At 47.5% G+C, this 22,530-nt stretch overlaps 1 protein-coding gene across 2 annotated transcripts in view; it reads left to right on the plus strand.

The window, feature by feature from the left end:
- TPD52L1 (TPD52 like 1) overlaps nucleotides 1-22,530 on the plus strand; it is a 1,161,028-nt gene that overhangs the window by 407,626 nt on the left and 730,872 nt on the right. For both annotated transcript variants that reach the window (XM_086925324.1, XM_086925325.1), the window contains exon 3: nucleotides 10,623-10,771. In XM_086925324.1, coding sequence (XP_086781450.1) covers nucleotides 10,623-10,771 — 149 coding nt within the window. The remainder of the gene's footprint in view (nucleotides 1-10,622; nucleotides 10,772-22,530) is intronic.

Here is a 22,530-nt window from a genome sequence, read left to right on the forward strand (position 1 = left end):
CATGCGAAGAATGTTGAAGCAGGATGAGGATGCGGCGCTGACTTGTCTGTTCATTGAAAGTGAAGAATCCAGGATAACGCCTAGGTTCCGTGCGTGGTCTGTCGGGATGGGTGCTTTTCCAAGGGCTTCCGGCCACCAAGAGTCGTCCCATGCAGAGGGGGATATACCTAAGATGAGGACTTCTGTTTTATCTGAGTTCAGTTTCAGACGGCTGTGTTTCATCCATTCGGCAACTTCTTTCATTCCTTCGTGTAGGTTAGTTTTGGCGGTGTTGGGGTCATTGGTGAGAGAAAGGATCAGTTGAGTGTCATCCGCGTAAGAGATGATGTTGAGGTTGTGTTGGCGGGCGATGGCCGCGAGGGGGCTCATGTATACGTTGAAGAGGGTGGGACTGAGTGAGGATCCTTGTGGAACGCCACAGATGACTTCAGTGGCCTCGGACTTGAATGGTGGAAGGCGGACTCTCTGTGTTCTTCCGGTGAGGAACGAGGTGATCCATTCAAGTGCTTTTCCTTGTATTCCGATGTTTCTGAGGCGTTGTAAAAGGGTGCTGTGGCAGACTGTGTCGAAGGCTGCAGAGAGGTCGAGGAGGATGAGTGCGACTGTGTCTCCATTGTCCAGTAGAGTTCGAATGTCGTCTGTTGCTGCGATGAGGGCGGTCTCAGTGCTGTGTTTTGTTCGGAAGCCAGACTGTGAGGAGTCGAGGGATTTGTTGGCTTCGAGGAAGGCGGCGAGCTGGTTGTTGACAGCTTTCTCGATGACTTTGGCCGGGAAAGGAAGGAGCGAGATGGGGCGGTAATTTTTGAGTTTGGTGGGGTCCGCTGTGGGTTTTTTCAGAAGGGCGGTGAGTTCAGCGTGTTTCCAGCTTTCCGGGAAGGTGGCGGAGTTGAAGGAGCAGTTGATGACGTCTCGGAGGTGCGGTGCTATAATGGAGTCTGCTTTGTTGAAGATGTGGTGAGGACATGGGTCTGTGGGGGATCCTGAGTGGATGGAGTTCATCAGGCGGATGGTGTCCTCAGTGGAGATTGGGTTCCAGTCGTTAAGGGTGTTCAAGGGGGGAGAATGTTCAGCATATGGTTGGGTGGGTTGGTCTCCGGGTTGGTTGTCGAAGCTGTTGTGGATGTCTGCAATTTTGTTGTGGAAGAATAAAGCCAGGGAGTCGCAGAGGGCTTGAGAGGGGGTGATGTCATTGGAGTTGGCCGAGGGATTGGTGAATTCCTTGACGATGTTGAAGAGTTCCTTGCTGTTGTGAGCGTTGTTGTCTAGTCGATCCTTGAATGCTGTTTTCTTGGCCTTTCGGATTAGTTGGTGGTGTGTGCGGGTGGCGTTTTTGAAGGCGTCCTTGGTGCTAGTGGTTGGGTCTTTTTTCCAGGCCTTTTCAAGGGAGCGGCAGAGTTTCTTGGACTTCTTAAGGTCATCGTTGAACCAGGAGGCCTTCTTGCTGCCAGGTTTGCGTTGACGTTTTTTCAGTGGTGCTAGGATGTCGGCGGTGTTGGATAACCATAGGGTGAAGTTGGTGGCGGCTTGGTCTGGGTTAGAGGAGTGGGCTGGGGTGTTTAGAAGGAGCGATGAGGAGATCTGGTCAGTGGTGATTTTGTTCCAGTTTCTTTGCAGAGTTGGTTGGGGGTGGGTGATGGGTTTCGGCTTGTTGTAGGTGAAGTGAACGCAGCTGTGGTCAGTCCAGAGGAGATCCGTAGTGTGGCTGAAGGAGAAATGATTGCTGGAGGTGAAGATAGGGTCGAGTGTGTGACCTGCGATGTGGGTGGGGGAAGTGACCAGTTGTTTAAGTCCGAGGTTGGCGAGGTTGTCCAAGAGGGTGGTGGTGTTGCGGTCGTTGTTCTTTTCAAGGTGAAAGTTGAGGTCTCCCAGAAGGATGTAATCTTTGGAGGGGAGCGTGTGTGGAGTGATGAAGTCCGTGATGTCTTCACTGAATTTTGCGCGGGGTCCTGGTGGTCTGTAGAGGAGGGTGCCTCTGAGTGTGGTCTTGGGGTCGATGTGGATCTGGAAGTGAAGGTGTTCAGAGTTGGCGAGGTTGACGTCAGAGCTGGTTGAGATGTGGATTTATTTTTTATGGACGATAGCGATTCCTCCTCCTGTGTGGCCGGTACGGTCCTTGCGTGTGATCTTATATTCTTCAGGGATGGCAATGGTGATGTCTGGGGCGGAGGAAGCGTGCTTCCATGTTTCTGTTAGGAAGGCGACGTCTGGAGAGATGGTGTCTAGTAGATTCCATAGGTCAATGGCGTGTCTGTGGACCGATCGGGTGTTGAGAAGGATGCATTGTAGGTGGTTGGGGTCGGGAATCTGTGGTGTGGTCGTAGCGGAGATGTTGACGGTGCCGCTGAATTTGCAGGAGTAGCAAGAGAAAGGTCCATGGGTGTGTCCAGGAGCGGCTTGGACGCAGTTGGGGGCGCGACCAGGGTTAAGGGCTAGGAGGGTGGCGGCATCGTAGGTAATGCGGGAGGGCTGGGCAGCGCGAGGGGCAGGGGGTCTGGCGCTGGGCGCGGTCCAGGCGCGGACGGGCGTAGACGGGCTTACCTTTGGCGCACCTTCGGCGCGGATTGGGCGCGGTCGCTGCGCGTGAACGCTGCGCGCGGGAGCAACTGTCATATATGGATAGTGGAGGGGGAGGGGCGAGGGCGTCTCAGCTGGGAGGCGGGGCGGGCACACGAGGACAACAACAAACAAAATGGAGGCGGAGGGGGGAGCAAACTAGAGGTAAACGCGCTAGCAAATTTAAAACAGCACAATTACATACACAGAGCGCAAATTAAGCAAAGCGGCAAACCAGCACACAGTAGGCAAAATTAAATGGCAATATTGAAAGCAAACGAAGCAATACAGCGTTACGATACCAGATGTCTGCAAGGGACACTGGGAGCGACCACTCAGCCCGTGAGAGAGGAGCGAGTCACGACGCTTACAGGGAGAGGAGCGCTATTTCTGCTCAGTGGGAGGGCGTCTCAGCTGGGAGGCGGGGCGGGCACACGAGGACAACAACAAACAAAATGGAGGCGGAGGGGGGAGCAAACAAGAGGTAAACGCGCTAGCAAATTTAAAACAGCACAATTACATACACAGAGCGCAAATTAAGCAAAGCAGCAAACCAGCACACAGTAGGCAAAATTAAATGGCAATATTGAAAGCAAACGAAGCAATACAGCGCTACGATACCAGATGTCTGCAAGGGACACTGGGAGCGACCACTCAGCCCGTGAGAGAGGAGCGAGTTGGACAATTTCAGAATTTTCGTTAGAGGCTCCATGAACAGATTGAAGAGGGTGGGTGAAAGTGTGACCCCTGTGGTACACCTTAGTGAGTGGAGAGGGGTTAGACAGAGACTGATTAACCTTGTGTCTGTGGGTTCTAATGTGTAAGAATGATGAAAACCAGTTGGACACAGACCGTGATAGCCCCGTCCTATGCTTCAGTAGATCGATGAGGGTATCATGTTTGACTGTATCAAAAGCGGACAAAAGGTTGAGGAGGATCAGGAGGCACGTCTCATTTTTGTCCAGCTTTCGTAATGCATCATCCACAATGTGGGTAAGAGCGGATTCCGTGCTTTGACCCTGACAGAAGCTGGATTGGAATTGGTCCAGCAGTTGGAATTGTTCAATGTGCTACATAGCTGGGTGTGTCCGCATTTTTCAAGGAGCTATTCCAGAGTAGTGAAGGTGAGATTGGATGGAAATTGTGGAGGTTAGTATGGTCTGCCGTCGGTTTTTTAAGGATGGGGTGGCCTGCCCTGACTTTAGGAAATCCGGGATTGAACCTTGAAGCAGAGACGCGTTAACTATCTTTGTCAAGAGAGGGAGTAAGGATGATCTGATCTCAATGAAGAGGTTTGGTGGTATGGAATCTCTAACGAGGTTGGAAGGTTTCAGTGTAGCAAGAGTTTTGTGAACGGTGCTCATATCGACGGTTTTGAATAGGCTCAAGAAAGCATTGTTTTGGGAGGGCGAACCAGAGTTTGGGGGACACACCCAACCTAGAGGGTGTATAGGTGGAAGGTAGATTCTCCAAGTATGCCCGTAGTTCCATTTCGATCTTTGTTGACTTCTCATGGAAGAAGGCAGCAAACTTATCAGTTAGGCTCCTGACAGAGTTCCAAGGAGGGAGGGTTAGGATGGCTGTTAGTTTGATGAATGCAAAAAATTTTGGGATCGATTTTTGGCTTGCTCTAGTTGTTTTCTGAGATAACTAGCTTTAGAGCGTCTAATGCATTTGTTATATACATTTCTCAGAGACCTCAGCTGAGTAAGATGGTCAAGGGAGTGTGAGGATCGCCACAAACGTTCTGTTAGATCAGGTTTCTTCTTTCAGTTTAGGCTCCCATTATACCAAGGATTGGAGATATTGGAGGGCATTCTTTTTAGCTGTAGGGGTGCCATTGAATTTAATATGTTAGTCATGGAGGGATTATATTGGTCTGTAAGCTTAACAACATCATACATGTCCAGGCAGGATGTTATCAGTGCGGGAAGGCACATCATATAAGTTAATGTTTCTTAGACTCCTTCACCAATGTCTTGGTTTCTTCAGCTGAGCCTTAATGCTTCTCCCCGATTCTTAGATGAGGAAGGAGATGCAATGGTGGTCCGTCCAGTCACATGCGGAGATAGATTCAAGTTGAATGGAGTTGATCTTAGCAATGCCCAGATGTAAGGAAGTTACCTTGATGTGAGTAGGGCTATCACATATTTGAGTGAGGTTAAGGTCTAATATGAAGGATTTGAGGCTATTGACTGACAAGTCAGATTTCAGATTTCCGATTTATTAAGTTAGCTCAGTTAATTAAAACCATTGCAATAAACATTTCTCTGTAGCGTCTTTACCACATTAAAAACAAAGCAAAGCAAACCATTAAATTCATAACACGTTTCTAACAAGGCAATCTTGTACTGTGACCATAACAGTAATTATAAGCTTGAAAATCATGGATACAATTAGCCTTGTGGCTCAGTTTGGTGAAGAGACACTAGGACAAAGTGCAAAAATAGTCTGTGATGAGTTTTTGAGAGGGACTGGTTGGGGAAAGACAGGAGAGGGAGAAAGCAGGTTTTCTGACATATATTTTGGACCTTGTGAGCATTTGAATATCTGTACAAGTAAAACAGAGAGCAGATGCCTCCCAACATGGGATGATGCCCCTTTTTTAGGTGTAATGGTGTTAGGAGAAGTCTTCTAGGAGCGTGTAGGGTGGGTCAACAGCACAGAATATGCAGCCATGATTCAGACCTGTAATTGCACAGTCTACAAGCCCTCTCCTCACCAGTTGGAGCCCATCGGTTGAAGGCAGTGGAGCGCAGACCTAGAAGACCCATAAACATTATATTTTTGCCGGCCAATGCGTTCAAAAAGGTATGGTTGCAGTACCCCAGGGAGGTATTAATCGTTCAAGTTGAGCAAGATAGTTAAAGTTTTTAAAACCTGAATGTCCATCTGGTAGGAGATATGTCTTGCCTGCTTATCGATAACTCTTTTCCAGACTGTGTTTGGAATAGTCTGCAGTTAGTGATGTTTCGTCGATTTGTAGCGTTCTTATGGCTTTTACAATTTGTCGGTTCCACGGGTTCCCAGGGCTGGCAAGGGTTACTTTTAACCGGGCTTTAAGCGTGTTATCTGCGGCTTTTAGTACCCTTATGTAGTACTTAAGGATCTCAGCCTCACAGAAAATAGATTGTCTTTGGAGGCCCAGCTCCAGTCATAGTCTTGCCCTGTGAATATAATTCGGGATACAAAAGATTTTTTTATAAATCGTAACGTGGGCATGGTCGAGACTGGCCGAACATGCATCAGGAAAGGTCTGGTGCCCATAGCTTAGGGCAGGAAGAAGGGTAGCTTTGATCACCTCCAGTATGGGTTCGGCAGAGGGATTGCTCAGGGACTGGTTAAGTTGAGTCAGGGGGAATGTTGTTGCTACAGCTCTCTTTTCAGGGCAGCTAGGTGGACTGATGGTCTAGAAGACTTGCTAAACCAAACCCTCAGGTTGTTGTATTTTGATGTTCTAATCTTTGCGGGCCCAATGTTCCACGTTCAAATTTTCTTTGTCTTGCAACGGCCAAAAATCAAAACCTTGGTCTTATCCTGGTTAATTTTAAGAGCATTAGCTGTGTTGTATTCGATGAGCTTACACAAGGCTTGTTGGAGGCCAGACTTGGCCTGGTCCATTATGACAATATCGTCAGCATATTGCAGAATGTGAAAATTCGTTTTTGCGTGGCCCAGTTTTGGCGGAAGGAAGCTGATTTGCTCTAGGAATCTCACCAGGTCAGCGGTGTTGAGGTCAAACAAGAGGGGAGCACATTCTTGCTTTAGGCCATCCAAAGTTGACAAGTCATTCAGGTAATTTCAATGGATGTTAAAGTCTCTAAGGAAGAAATGGGTGCTGTGATACTCCACGTTCCTAGAGCTGATTTCCATGAACTGATCTATGAAAGGTATATTGTCTCGTGGAGGATGGCAGAGCGTGTGGAATTTGCACGCTTGCCTGTTTTTGCATGAGAACTCGAAGCACAGGTATGCGCATGAGGATAGGGAATCAGATTGTTAAATTGCTAGGATGTATACATACAATGCCTCCCCTCAGCGCAGCCGGTCTAGCAAGCCTGATGATGTCATAGTTATGGGGCACTAGAATGTCGAATATTGGTACAGATGAATTGTTAAGCCAGGTTTCAGTCCACACTAAAATGTCTGAATCATGTGCAAGGATGGGTGCAGCAATGTCTGCAGCATGTCGTACTGCTGATCTGCAGTTGAGAAGCATGTATTTAAGCTGTGGTTTGGGTTCTTCTGGAAAAGTAATAGTGATGGGGATTCTAGAGAGGTTGTTCTTATTTAAGGATCTAGAGTTCACTCGAGGTTCTCTACCCGGAGGTTCTCTAAATGGGTCAGAGTAGATTGCTTCAATTTGGCACACCTTATCTATGTTAATAGCAAATGATGGGCCATTGGAGAGAAGAAGGATTATAATATGTGTGTCTTAGAGTGTGTGTTATACTCTGAAAGTCCAGGAGGAGTCATTAGGGAGGGGTGAAGTTTTCCATCTTTTGTGACTAGGGGCCCCTCGTGGTGTGGTCATAGTGGGTATGCCGCGTGCAGAGAGCCTGAGGCTGTATTTTAATGGATGTGTGTAGTTGTGGCACACAGTCTCTGGGAACCCACTAGACGTCTGATTACTACAAAGCTCAGCGTTCGTCAGGTTCGGTTTTCTGGAGTCTATGTTTGAAGTTTTTGGGGGTGTTTTTTGATAGGTTAGGCGGGTATTTAATTATATATGCATTTTGGCCCAATGACTCCAAATTCGTAAGGATAGGTATAAAGCTTTTGAATTCACAGCCAGGCTTCAGGCTGCTGGGGTCATGGAACCAGGTGATAATGAGTGCAGAGCTCTTTGTGATCCATGAACCTGCTAAGACGAACCCTTGTGAGGTGGCAACGTGGTGATTATACAGGAGTATGATGTAACAATTAGTGACCAACGTTGATTATTCGGGAGGCAAGCAAGAGGGCAAGAGGGTAAAGGCAAGGCTCAAGAGGGGAAGCTCGGAGGCAATGACCATCTCTAAGTCTCCTGGACCTCGTGATCACTTACCGCCGTAAAGCTCACTCCAATTAACGGGATAGGCACTGCTAGAGCTCATGGGTCAGTCAATAAGAACATGAGAAAATAAGGAAGTGTGAGGAAAGTAGCATGTACAAGAAAGTGGTTAGGAGCAGACTGACCTATCCAAGATGCCCTTCCCTCTAGGAGGGTATAACAGTCCTCTTTCAATTTCTATGGTCTCCAGGACAGATTCAGGTCGGGAAAGAGCAGTGAGTGTCTCTTCTATATCTAGTGAAGCAAGCACTATCACAGCCACCATGAAAGCGAAGAACAGTGAGTGCCTCTTCTATTTCTATGTTTCAAGCTCAGCTCTGAGAGGCACAATATGGCTGCGCTGTGGGAGGGAAAATGTTTGCCAGTGAAATTTTGACTGAAAACCCCAATCGGGCACATGCCCTGTCAAACAACTTTAGGGGCGGTGTGTCATCCCCTATTCCGCCACGCGGTGTATAACATCTCCAATCAATCACCCAGAAAACACACAAAACAGAGTTCATCCAGAGTGATGCTATGACGCAGCGCCGAGGAGACCGTGTACAGCTCGACCAGCAGTCTACCTCGATATGCCCTCAGCGGAGGAGACAGCGAAGCAGTGCGCTCAAGAAGTATCACCAGGCTGGTCGAAACGTCATCCTTCGAAAACCCCCGCCGAACAAGCTAGAGTCGGCATGACTCCATTCAGAAGCTCATTGCACGCAGATTCCCTGCCTCCCCTCATTATCACCCATTGGAAATCCCCGGTCTCCTTTGCTTCACACTCCCTGTACGCTGACAGTCAATCTGGGCTGTCCCCATGCCAAGTAATCGCCAAACCAGGTCAGCCACCTGTTGGGTGCAATATAGGTGTTTAGGGGTTGATCGGGCCCCCAACACCAATCTAGGGAAAAACGAGGGATCCCTCCTTCACCATTGACAGATCCCAGGGGAAGGGCGGGGGAGGATCAAGGTGAAAATGGCATCAGCTGCACTGCAGGAGAGTGGCTGTGCACATCGGCAATACTTTGCTGGTCATGAGGGGTGAGCAAGGGTCGGGGGAGAACGGTCTGTAACATCCCCAAGATGATGGCTCCTCCTCTGCAGTGTCATTCGGCCCCGGTTCTCTTCTCGGATGAGTGGAGGGGTGGAGCATAAATGGTCACAGCGACCCCACTGGAGACGTGCCAGCAGCTCTGCTGGAATTCCAAAATATTGTGAATACACATTTTGAACCGTAAAACATGAACAATTAGAAAAGCAAAATAAGAAACAGCTGAACCAGTAGTAGCTGCTATGAGGCAGTAGTGGTGGGGTAGGGTGTATGAGGGGGAGACTGGGGATTAGGAAAAAAAGAAAAATCCACTTCCTTGCCAGCCACTGCTTCTCCTCCATCCTCTTCGGTCAACTTAGGAAGCAGAGTCCCCTAGCCATTTATGACATTGCTATGGTTTCAGCACCATGGTTCAGCGCTTAGACGGACAGTGGGAGCCTTTGCATATTCTCCCCTGGAGCTGTGCATTACACCCTGTGGAAAACATGCTAAGGGTGCATGACTGTTTGGCCGGCCCAAAACGGCCGGTCAAACCACCATGGGAATAAGTGCTCACTACTCCTCTACCTCTTTTGTGGTCAGCCCCGCCCCATACATTCAGAGCCTTCTTAAAAATAAAATGATGTTACCATGTTGTTATTATTTTATTTTTCCTGTGGGGCGACGCTCCTCCGCCTTAGCGGAGAAGCCGCCACTGAGGTGAACGAACAATGATAATATGAATACAGACTATAATTATTACAGGCAGCCAACAGGGCAAGTGTGGCTTTTAGGATTTTTATATTGTGGTCTCTCAAAGGCCTTGCCTATGGTCACCTATGTGAAACTGTTGAGCATTCTGACAATTAAAAATGTGAGGGAGGAGTTTTTGGAAAGGTTTGCCTTTCTCTTTTTGGACCAGTTTATACAGGTGGCAATTTAAAATTCCAGTTTCACTGTCTCAGCTTGCCTCCTTGCTTTCACAGAGGTTCCTATAGGTGCTAACATTATTCACTAGTTCCCCTGTTACCCTTGACTCACGGAGTGCCTAATGGTTAGATGCCATCTTCCAAGCTTTTCCACATGCACATCAGGCGCACTTTCCACATGCACATAAGCTGCACAGGGCTTAATGTCGGAAAGAGGCATTGAACTTAGCTAGCATGCAGGTGATCTCCTATTTTACCTCGGACATGTTGGTGACAATAACATTCTAAGGTCATGTTTACTCAAGACTGGTCAATGCGTGTCATTAACTTTCTTTAAAGTGAACAACCAAAACTCAATTGTTTTCATTCTCATACATGTGAACCATTCCGCCCAATACAAATTCAACCACTTTGGTCTTGTCCTCTACCAATTGCTACATAACGGCATGTGATTACCTCCAACATCAACTTCAAAGAGATAGAGCAATGGCGCAAACCACGTGCCACCTTTCATCTGTATTAATTACATGGAATCAAAGAGTCATTATGCTAAAAAAAGACAAAGACAAATAGCTTCCCTTGAGCAAGAATGTATCACATGATGCCACATTCCATTCACCTTCTTTACATCTGAGAAAAACGTCTGTATATACACAATTTGTGGGAAACCGTTTTGTTTACGTTCAAGTTTTTTTCTTTCTGTAATATAACTGTGCTGTTCATCTAAATTGTACTTTGGAGAACAATTGTTTTAAATGTTCTTACTTTTCAAATATGTATACTTGAATATTAAGATCGCATAATTAATACATGATTTTATTCTGTCAGTGAATTTCTTTTATAAATTCAGTTATATTATCCACACATTTCATTGATAACATTTCCCGTTCGAAAGAGCATAGGGAGGGTTTCAGAAAGAACTTGTGCAATTTCTGTAACTTGGCATCTGCACCATAGCTGTTAAAAATAGAAGATCCAATAGTAATACAATATATGCTGTGTAAATCTGGGATTGAACTTCACTATGTAACCAGTCTGTTTATTCTAAAGTAAGTCAACCTTATTTTCTTTTCAGCTTGAGGAAGAAATAACCACCCTGCGGCAAGTACTAGCAGACAAGGAGAAACACCTGATGGAGATCAAACACAAGCTTGGAGTTAACGTGATGAATGAGTTGAAACAGAACTTTAGTAAGAGCTGGTATGATGTTCAGACCCACTCTGCGTAAGTAATCTTTTGTACTGTATTGGTATCTGTATAGCCCACTGATGTGGTTCTATGGCACTTTGTAGGTCTTGTCAGCCTTGGTAGAGACAAGCGCTTAAGTGCAGTTGCTTTTTCTGTATTTGTTGAAGCTGGGCGGTTGAATGTCGGGTGACCCTTTCCTCCAGGTCAGGACATTACGTACACTATTTCCATTCCTGGACTTTCATGTGATCACCTAATGCACTCTAAGTGCCTGGATATGAGTTTGGCGGACTTGTTCCTCCATCACAAAAGTGACGGGTAGCCCGTCCGCCGTATTACAATATCCGTCCGCCATATTCTGAGTTCCATTATGCAATGGAACTCGTAATACCGGGACGCGATATCCCTCATGTTTGTGATGGAGTAACCCGGCCTCCAAACTCGTAATCAGGCCCTCGGTGTTGTAGTCCAGGTTTGCCTCAATTGAACTAAGTACCCTAAGACACCTGAAATCAATGATTTGTAAGTGAATGGTGCAGGACCGGAGACCGTGTTGTAGTGACATAGAATGAGGTGGTTTCCCTATATGAATTTTCTGAGGCTTGTTTGCGACACGTAATTGTTAGGCTGAAAGCTCCACCTTATGCCTCAGATTGCATTTCTAAGATCAGTAAAATTGGTTCCGAGCACAAATAGGAAATTAGTGGCCCTGGAATCATTGTTGGCTAAAAGACAAGTGGGCGAACACTGGGGTAAAGGTCTGGTACCCAGGCACTGATCCCGGATATGAGATCTCCTGTATTGTAATGAACAGTTGAAAATCTATGTGGAACTAGTAACAATGAAATTGTGACAGAGAGATATATGGGTCTCCCTGTGTGTATCCATATGGGCAACAACTGATATATCTACTACCATTCCACAAATGGATGATCCTGAATAATAAATGCTATGGGGGGGGTGCAATGTCACTAACAGTGTCATTAAATGTGGATTGGTCTGCAGTGCATGGTTGGGGCATCCTGCCTTGAGTATATGACGTTTTATTAGAAGTGCCTACTTTTGTGTCTATCAAAAAGACCCAAACCAGATGTCGTGCATGTTATAACTTAAAATAACGTGGTGATGTGAATGCCAGATGTTACTGAAACTGTGATTCAATGTACTGCACTGTACTGCAATGGACGTTTTTCAGCATTGTTATGCTTGAGGTTCTAAGAGGAGAACTTGTGGTGACTTGAAGGTGTGAGTAAGCAGGCTTGTGCCACTGATGATAGTGATGTGGCCAGGGAAGAGCATATTTTAGGATGAATAAATATACCTATTGGATCTGTAGTACTCGATTATATGCAGCCTGTACAGTCATGTAGTAAAAAATGATTTGATGCCTAGTACCTCATAATAGCCAATTCTGATGAAAAACATTTGCAAAGTACACCGTTTCGAAAAGGCAGTTCGTGCTCTACAAAACAGACAAAAAACCACAGTGCCTCAGCTGAACGAGCCGGAAGACTTGAAAGGCTTTTATCTATTTGTTATTACCGTTCTCATTTGTATTAATAAGGTAATATTGATGCAAAGCGGTATCAGATATGTGTGCTGGCTTCTTTCTTCTTTCCTGCTTAGCTGCTGAAGAAAGTTAAGAGTGATGCACCATGAGCTGAGCAGGGAAAGACGCCCAGACAGAGCTGCAGCCGGCAGAGTTTGTAATCTGAGTACTCGCGGGCGCGGAAGGGAATGACTGACAGATCTGGGACATCGTGCGAAGATGACTTCCATAAGTAAGAAGAGAAAATGTATGAAAAAACATGCCCATTTCAGGTTTTTTAATTCACCAATTGAAATTACATTGGCCTTTATGAAGGGTACAGCCATAAATCTTTCTGACGAGAAACAAATCCAAAAGAACAAGCATCGGCAAAGCCAATACATCTGGTGTCGCTTGGCGCCTTTAAGCTTGGCCAGTGCTTGTTTTTTTTATCCATGTGATATGAATGTGGAGATCATAATCGTTCCCTGATAGTTGAATGCGATGAAGTGTCTCCATTCACTCCTTGGATTTGGAATCCTTATGACAGTGCTTTCCTGATAACATTTTGTTGGTGGCATGTTTAGCTGTAGATACACTTGCTGTGCAAACTCCTGTCATCTAGTGTTGAGCACAGACGCGTGCAACTTGTTTTTGTTCGAAGAAGTCTTTTTGAGCCACAAGGCAGGGTCAGTCGCGGCCGGCATGACTCGGGGGGGCAGGCACAGCAGGGGGCACGTGCGCGAGGTATCGCAACGAAAAACAAAATATTTTAAAAAAAGATTACACTTACCTTGCCGGCGTTCCCGCCACCTCGTCTCTGCTCCTTGCGCCTGCTTTCTCCTCGTTGCGTGGGACAGGAGGCCAGGAACAACAGCAAGGCTCCCTTGATTGGTAGGCACCCAGGCTCCCCTGACCAATCACAATGCTGCATCATTGTGATTGGTTTTGAGCGTCCTGGTTGGATACTCAACCAGGGAGTGGGGGCCTGGGCTTGTTCTCCATGTAAGCTGTAATGCAGCCTGCATGGGGAATGAGGAAAGTGTGCATGACTGGTTTGAGCGGGTGACCAAACACTCATTGTGCAGTTGAGTGGGCAAACCACTCCGTCCCTGCTCGGCTCCGTGAGGAGAGCAGCCCGCCCACCCGCCAGCCCCCAAAGGAAGAAAACGAAAAAATGATAATAACTCGAAGTTATTATCATTTTATATTTCCTTTCCCTTACACTGCTCAAAGCAGTGGTTGGCACCAAACTACAGAGCCGGATCTGAAGCACTCGCAACATTTGGTGTCGAAGTCCACCTCGAAGACTTGCCCCTCGACGTCAACCGCCACTTCGGCGCTGGATCTAAAGACGCCCGTTTGGCCACATTCTGAGTCAAAATCTTCGAAGCCGAAACCTACTTTGGGGCATTCTGGACATGACCCTCTGGCTCCATCCAGGTCATCTTAGGAGGAGTTCGACCAGCTCAACCTGCAGAGGCTCCAAGGACATCTAGATGCTGGCCAGCAGAGGAACTACATCCAGCTATGCACGGGCAGGATCCTGGCTAAGCCTGCTCCACCACCCAAGGATCCCCACTAGCGGAGACTAACTTTTGAGGAGAATGTCAACCCTCATTTGCATATGGCCATGTCTAAACTGGGGTGGCTTGGTGAGCAAAATATTGATGGATTAAACCCAGATCTGTGACTGGAGGTGAATGTTTTGCCATTGTGCAACATTCCGTCCATCAATCTGTGTATTTTGCTGTTCAACCCTCTGTTGGAAAAAACACAGCTGATGGACAGAATGCAGAACAATGTCTTACATTCACCCCAGTACAAAGATCTGGGCCTAAATCCATCGTTTTTTTGCACTCCACACCACCCTAGGTCAGACAACGGCTATATGCAAATCAGTCTTGACCCTGTGCCTCATGGGAACAGTCCAGCCCGAACTAACAAGCCATGTCTTTCCTAGACCGGAATCAAGCATCCAAGGACCGGTTTCTGGCTATCAGCCTTCTTCAGCCTGGATAGCTTGACTCCAGTGATGTGGAGTGCCTGGGACTCACGTCTTAGCATATCCAGCCCACTCGGGGTGAAAATTGCAAAAAACACAGTTGATGGACAGAATGCAGAAAAATGTCCTACATTCACCCCAGTACAAAGATCTGGACCTAAATCCATCGTTTTTTTGCACTCCACACCACCCTAGGTCAGACAATGGCTATATGCAAATCAGCCTTGACCCTGTGCCTCATGGGAACAGTCCAGCCCGAAATACCAAGCCATGTCTTTCCTAGACTGGAATCAAGCATCCAAGGACCGGTTTCTGGCTATCAGCCTTCTTCAGCCTAGATAGCTTGACTCCAGTGATGTGGAGTGCCTCAGACTCACGTCTGAGCATACCCAGCCCACTCGGGTGAAAATTGCAAAAAACACAGTTGATGGACAGAATGCAGAACAATGTTTTACATTCACCCCAGTACAAAGATCTGGGCCTAAATCCATCGTTTTTTTGCACTCCATACCACCCTAGGTCAGACAATGGCTATATGCAAATCAGCCTTGACCCTGTGCCTCATGGGAACAGTCCAGCCCAAACTATCAAGCCATGTCTTTCCTAGACCGGAATCAAGCATCCAAGGACCGGTTTCTGGCTATCAGCCTTCTTCAGCCTGGATAGCTTGCTAAATCCATCGTTTTTTTGCACTCCACACCACCCTAGGTCAGACAATGGCTATATGCAAATCAGCCTTGACCCTGTGCCTCATGGGAACAGTCCAGCCCAAACTACCAAGCCAAGTCTTTCCTAGACCGGAATCAAGCATCCAAGGACCAGTTTCTGGCTATCAGCCTTCTTCAGCCTGGATAGCTTGACTCCAGTGATGTGGAGTGCCTGGGACTCACGTCTGAGCATACCCAGCCCATTCGGGGTGAAAATTGCAAAATCACATCACTGGAGTCAAGCTCTCCAGGCTGAAGAAGGCTGATAGCCAGAAACCGGTCCTGGGGTGAATGTAAGACATTGTTCTGCATTCTGTCCATCAACTGTGTTTTTTGCAACCCTCTGTTGGAGTCACCGCTCAAAGAACCTTGGTGCCAGGGTAGAGGCATCTCTCCAGTGCTGCCTGGCCCTTCAAGGCAGCACTGCTCTCCTTCTCCTCCTTCTCCTCCTCTTCCTCCTTCTCTAACGCCTCCTCCATCCACTCCTGTTGCCTTACTGCCCGGGGACTCTTACCCACTTTCACCACAGGAATCTCCATATTCAGGGGATGGGGACAGTCCAGCCTCTCCCTATCTATGATGTATATATTCCTCCTTGCGTCCCCAAGGATCTGAGCCTTGGGATGATTATCAGACTGATCCCCCGGTAGACTCTGACCTGGATTTATACCCCACCAAATCCTCTCTTCCTGACAATACCACTTTGTGTCATGAGGGTCTACACAGAGTGGCTGCTTTCTATAAGGTTGAACTGTATGTTCAACCTGAGGAAGATGATTTCCTGCTGGAAACCCTCTCGTCCACACAGAGGCCACTCCAGTATTTGCCCATGTTGATGGGCATGCTCAGGCCTGCAGCAGACATCTTTAAAGTTCTGTGAAAGCCGGAGTCATCATGCCTGAGCTAACAAACATTTTAAGGCTGCTCCTTAATACCTTCGTCACAAGGAATGTTACCCCCAATTCTCTAGTGGTCCATACGGCCAAGAAGAGAGCTAATTCCCAGGCCACAGGGTATGCGTCCCTCTTGACTGGCAGAGAGAGAAAATACTTACTGCTGGCAAGCATGGGGCAGCGCAATCTGGCATGCAGTGGCGCATAGCCAACTCTGTGGGCTTGCTCTCTTTGTATGCCCATACCCACCTGAATTGCTGGCTAGTCAGCTTGATCTTTGAGCATTCCTTCCACTCATTCACAACAAGGTAATTTTAGTCTGCACGGACAACGCCATGGTTTACCTACAAAAGCAGGGGGCATGCACCTGCCCTAGCTGTTTACTCTAGCCCAGAGCATCTGAATTTAGGTGATACATCACAAGGTACAGTTGGTCATATAGTACATTTCGTGACTGGACAATGACTTGGCAGACCTGCTCAGGAAGCCGCATCAACAATTCCAAGAGTGGGAACTCCACCCCCAGACACTACTAATTTATTTCCAGCGGTGGGGGTTTCCTCAAATAGATCTGTACACCACCACTGAAAATGCGAAATGCACAAACTTTGCCACCTGGTTATCACACCCGCAGTCCATGGGCAATGCACTTTGGATGTAGTGCTCATAGATATTTGCCTTTACTTTTCCGCCTTTCCTGACATTCGTAAATCACATGCTGAGTCAGACATCTCTTACCCTCATCCTAATAGCCTAAACCTGGGCGCACCAGCCTTGGTACTCCACTCTGAGGGAACTCTCTCTGGATCCTCACAAGAAGCTTCCCTACAGGCCGGATCTTCTCATGCAAAACCATGGAAATCTGTGGCACCACAATCCTCAGCAGCTCAATTTTGCAATCTTGCTCTTGAGGTCTTAGAGTATTGTTCTCTCAAACTATCAAAGGAATATATGTCCATTCTTTGAGAAGCACGGAGGCCTACAACCAGGGTCTGCTACACGACCAAATGGAAATTTTTTGGAAAATGTTGCCTTCCCAAACATATCAATCCTCTCAAACTGTTTGTACTAGACACTGTCTATTACCTCCATCACCTTCCACAGTCAGGCCCTGCCTACACCTCCATTTGCATGCATTTGGCCATTGTTGCTGTTACCTGCACACTTTGCTCTTCAGAGTGGCATTCATTAAGGGTTTTGTGAAAAGTTTTAAGTGGGTTAACCTGCCCCGGACACCTCCTGCTCCGGTGCAGAATCTCAGTATTATACTAAGTAGGCTCATGGGCACTCCTTCTGGGCCCCTTTACTGTGCCCACTTCAGTTTCTTTCATGGAAGGTAGCCTTCCTTGTAGCCATTACTTCCCTTAGGCGAATCAGTAAGGTAAACTTTCTCACCTCAGAAGAGCCTTTCTTTCAGGCTTGTCCAGATAGGGTGGTCCTTAGAAACAACCCCAAATTTCTCCCTAGGGTGGTTTCCAGTTTTCATCTGAATTGATTGAGCTGCCAGTTTTCTTTCCATGTCCAGAGTGTAGTTGAATGCACCTTGCATACCTTGGATGTCAAAAGGGTATTAATGTATTATGTGGATAGAACAAAGCCTTTCATAAGACACAACTCTTTGTGTCCTACTTCAACCCACACAGGAGGTGTGACATTTCCAAATCAGTGCTTTCTCGTTGGCTTGTCAAGTGTATTGAAACTTGTTATGCTAAAGCTAAAAGGCCCATACCCTAAGGGCTTCTATGGATTTCATAGGGAATATATCACTAGATGACATCTTTAAAGCAATCACTTGGTCCACTCCTAACACTTTTACTAATAATTACTGTGTAGATATCCTCACTAAATAACAAGCTAGAGTTGTCTAGACTGTCTTACACACCCTGTTTCAGTCTTCTGCAACATTCTCAGCTAAGCCAGTGCTTTTGTGGAGGACTGCTTTAAAATCTATGCACAGCATGTGTATCTACACCGACATGCCACAAACTGAAAATTGTACTTACCCTGTAAGCATCCGTTTGTGGCATGTAGTGCTGTAGATTCACATGTGCCCACCATCCTCCCTGTCGCCTGAGCTCAGTTGCAGATACTCTTACCTTAATTCTTCACTTCACATGGCCATCTTTTCTGTATCTCTATGCTCTGGCCAGGAAAAAGAATGTAACTGTGGAGATAATGCCCATGCACATTACCTTCAATAGATGGTGTCACAACACCTTGTGACTCAATAGCACTTCTTTGAGCAAAAACAAGTTGCACAAATCCAAGCCCAACACTAGATGGCAGGAGTAATCACAGCATGTTAATCTACAGCACTACATTCAATCAATCAATCAATCAATCAAGGAATTTGTAAAGCGCGCTACTTACCCGCTAGGGTCTCAAGGCGCTGGGTGGGGAGGGGGGGGAGCTGCAGCTAGTGGTCGAAGAGCCAGGTCTTGGGCAGTCTTCTGAATGCCGGGAGGTCTGTGGTCTGTCGTAGGAGGAGGGGGAAGGCGTTCCAGGTCTTGGCGGCGCGGTGGGATAAGGATCTGCACTAGGAGTTGGTTTTGTGGATAAGTGGGACGGTGGCCAGGGAAAGGTCGGCGGAGCGGAGTATCCTGTTGGGTATGTAGAAGGAAAGTCTGCTGTTGAGCTAGGCTGGGCCGGTCTTGTGGAGTGCTTTGTGTGTGTGGATCATGAGTTGGAAAGTGATTCTTTTGTTGCCGGGGAGCCAGTGTAGGTCTCTCAGGTGAGGGGTGATGTGGTCTCTGCGTGGGACGTCTAGGACCAGGCGTGTGGAGGCATTTTGGATTCTTTGGAGTCTGCTGAAGTGTTTGGACGGGGCTCCGGCGTAGAGGGCGCCTCCGTATTCGAGTCGGCTGCTGATGAGGTTGTGGGTGACTTTTTTCCCTGTGTTTGTCGGGATCCATCTGTAGATCTTGCGGAGCATGCGGAGGGTGTGGAAGCAGGAGGAGGAGCCAGCGTTGACTTGGTTGGTCATGCTGAGCGTTGAGTTGAGGATGATCCCTAGGTTGCGTGCGTGGTTGGTCGGTGCTGGGGGTGTTCCCAGGGATGGAGGCCACCAGGAGTCGTCCCACACCGAGAGGTTGGGCCCGAGGATGAGGATCTCCGACTTGTCCGTGTTCAGCTTGAGCCTGCTTGCCTTCATCCAGTCGGCGACAGCCTTCATACCCTGGTGCAGGTTGGATTTGGCGATGAGGGGGTCCTTGGTGAGGGAGAGGATCAGCTGGGTGTCGTCGGCGTAGGAGATTATGTTCCACAAATAGATGCTAACAGGGTAAGTACAGTTTTACTTTAAAAAAAGAGGGGTAAGGGTGCAGGTAGAGGTTGAGGGGGGTAACCGTGATTTTAGGTTCGGAAGAGGTAAAGGAGGGTAAGGATGCTTTTAGAGCTATAGGATGAGTAAGGAAATTGAGGTAAGGGTGATTTTAGGGCTAATAAGGGCAGGGGTAAATGGAGGTGAAGGTGCTTTTTGGGATAAGGGGTGGATAGAGGTGATTGTGTAAGGGTGATTGTAGGGTGAAAAGGGTAGAGGGAAAGGGGTAGAGGTAATGGGTTAAGGTGGTCTTAGGGTTAGAGAGTGGGTAGAGTTAAATGAGGGAGGGATAATTTTAGTATTAGGGTGTGGGTTGAGATAAATACGGGGAATGGTGATTTTAGGGTTATGGCATGGGTAGAGGTAATGAGGAAAGGTTTTCTTAGAGTTCAAGTGGTGGATAGAGGTAAAGAGAGATAACAAGGCTTTATTAGAAAAAGGGGGGGGCTTGGGGATTTAGCCCAAACAATGACCCATAAAAAGGGGGGCTTTGGTGGCTTTACCACCAAACATACTCAACAAAAGTGGGGTTTGGGCTGCAACCCCGCCAAAAAAAACTACAATTATATATTGCCACAGTGTAATATGTGTGTGTGTGTGTGTATGTATAAATATATATATATATATATATATATATATATATATATATATATATATATATATATATATATATATATATTCCTCCTAGAAACGCCCGTGCATGAAGACGCCACTCAGCAGCAGTTTTTTCAAACTTGAATTTAATTTAGGCATGCCGGCATTTCACATCCAGGTAATTTCAAGCGCCCAACGCGTTTCGGAGATGCCTATCTCCTTGTTCACGGGCTTGGAAACGGTTGCATTGCCGAACAGGGAAACTCCGACATTTTATCCTTTTTGATAGCCCTCCAATGGGCTTCATTTTAAGAGTTCAAGGTTCACTCCTGGTGCAGGTTGGTCTTTGTAGTTCCCTTGGTAATTTTAACCCTCCAATGGGTTCGGAAATGCGCCGTGAATTTTTCCGTGTATTTATTACCCTCCAGTGGGTCTCCAGGATGCTTGTGCCGGATATTTAACGAGGAAACTGCTGCTCCGCGTTAGAGGCAGTGGACAGTCCGGTGCCTCTGCGGTCTCCTTCTCTTTTTTGGAATGGTGCATCCTCCCGGCTCGGACCCGCCGGTAAACATTCCTCCTAGAAACGCCCGTGCATGAAGACGCCACTCAGCAGCAGTTTTTTCAAACTTGAATTTAATTTAGGCATGCCGGCATTTCACATCCAGGTAATTTCAAGCGCCCAACGCGTTTCGGAGATGCCTATCTCCTTGTTCACGGGCTTGGAAACGGTTGCATTGCCGAACAGGGAAACTCTGACATTTTATCCTTTTTGATAGCCCTCCAATGGGCTTCATTTTAAGAGTTCAAGGTTCACTCCCGGTGCAGGTTGGTCTTTGTAGTTCCCTTGGTAATTTTAACCCTCCAATGGGTTCGGAAATGCGCCGTGAATTTTTCCGTGTATTTATTACCCTCCAGTGGGTCTCCAGGATGCTTGTGCCGGATATTTAACGAGGAAACTGCTGCTCCGCGTTAGAGGCAGTGGACAGTCCGGTGCCTCTGCGGTCTCCTTCTCTTTTTTGGAATGGTGCATCCTCCCGGCTCGGACCCGCCGGTAAACATTCCTCCTAGAAACGCCCGTGCATGAAGACGCCACTCAGCAGCAGTTTTTTCAAACTTGAATTTAATTTAGGCATGCCGGCATTTCACATCCAGGTAATTTCAAGCGCCCAACGCGTTTCGGAGATGCCTATCTCCTTGTTCACGGGCTTGGAAACGGTTGCATTGCCGAACAGGGAAACTCCGACATTTTATCCTTTTTGATAGCCCTCCAATGGGCTTCATTTTAAGAGTTCAAGGTTCACTCCCGGTGCAGGTTGGTCTTTGTAGTTCCCTTGGTAATTTTAACCCTCCAATGGGTTCGGAAATGCGCCGTGAATTTTTCCGTGTATTTATTACCCTCCAGTGGGTCTCCAGGATGCTTGTGCCGGATATTTAACGAGGAAACTGCTGCTCCGCGTTAGAGGCAGTGGACAGTCCGGTGCCTATATATATATAAAAGAAAGGGTTGCCCCATGGTGGGAATGCACTTACGGGTAGGAATCAATGCCACCGCAGGGGCGCGAGCCGCGAACAAAGTCCTTTTCCTGCCAGACGCGTTTCGGGCCAACGCCCTCTTCAGTGGCAGACCATGTGACATGACGGCAAGCGGCAAACACCAGTAAATACCCAAAGTAATTATACGCAGGTGTAATACCTGAAGCTATGCTTTCTGGGACTGGTAGTTTATAAGTAGAACCCAAGTGGGTCGCCGCCGCCATTCACATGTAAAAAAGTATTAAAAGGATTGCCAATGTCCCCGCAAGCACCCCGCAAATAAAAGGCACCTCCCGTACCACAATACGCTACCCAAATGAGGTAGCTGTGGACCCGCAGTTTGTACGCGGTAGTGCAAACCCGCGACCGGGCCGGCCGCTAACAAATGAAAGAAAGGGTTGCCCCATGGTGGGAATGCACTTGCGGGTAGGAATCAATGCCACCGCAGGGGCGCGAGCCGCGAACAAAGTCCTTTTCCTGCCAGACGCGTTTCGGGCCAACGCCCTCTTCAGTGGCAGACCATGTGACATGACGGCAAGCGGCAAACACCAGTAAATACCCAAAGTAATTATACGCAGGTGTAATACCTGAAGCTATGCTTTCTGGGACTGGTAGTTTATAAGTAGAACCCAAGTGGGTCGCAACCGCCATTCACATGTAAAAAAGTATTAAAAGGATTGCCAATGTCCCCGCAAGCACCCCGCAAGTAAAAGGCACCTCCCGTACCACAATACGCTACCCAAATGAGGTAGCTGTGGACCCGCAGTTTGTACGCGGTAGTGCAAACCCGCGACCGGGCCGGCCGCTAACAAATGAAAGAAAGGGTTTCCCCATGGTGGGAATGCACTTACGGGTAGGAATCAATGCCACCGCAGGGGCGCGAGCCGCGAACAAAGTCCTTTTCCTGCCAGACGCGTTTCGGGCCAACGCCCTCTTCAGTGGCAGACCATGTGACATGACGGCAAGCGGCAAACACCAGTAAATACCCAAAGTAATTATACGCAGGTGTAATACCTGAAGCTATGCTTTCTGGGACTGGTAGTTTATAAGTAGAACCCAAGTGGGTCGCCGCCGCCATTCACATGTAAAAAAGTATTAAAAGGATTGCCAATGTCCCCGCAAGCACCCCGCAAGTAAAAGGCACCTCCCGTACCACAATACGCTACCCAAATGAGGTAGCTGTGGACCCGCAGTTTGTACGCGGTAGTGCAAACCC

The sequence above is a fragment of the Lissotriton vulgaris genome, chromosome 6 (genome assembly GCF_964263255.1).
Source record: "Lissotriton vulgaris chromosome 6, aLisVul1.2, whole genome shotgun sequence".
Classification (NCBI taxonomy): Eukaryota; Metazoa; Chordata; class Amphibia; order Caudata; family Salamandridae; genus Lissotriton; species Lissotriton vulgaris.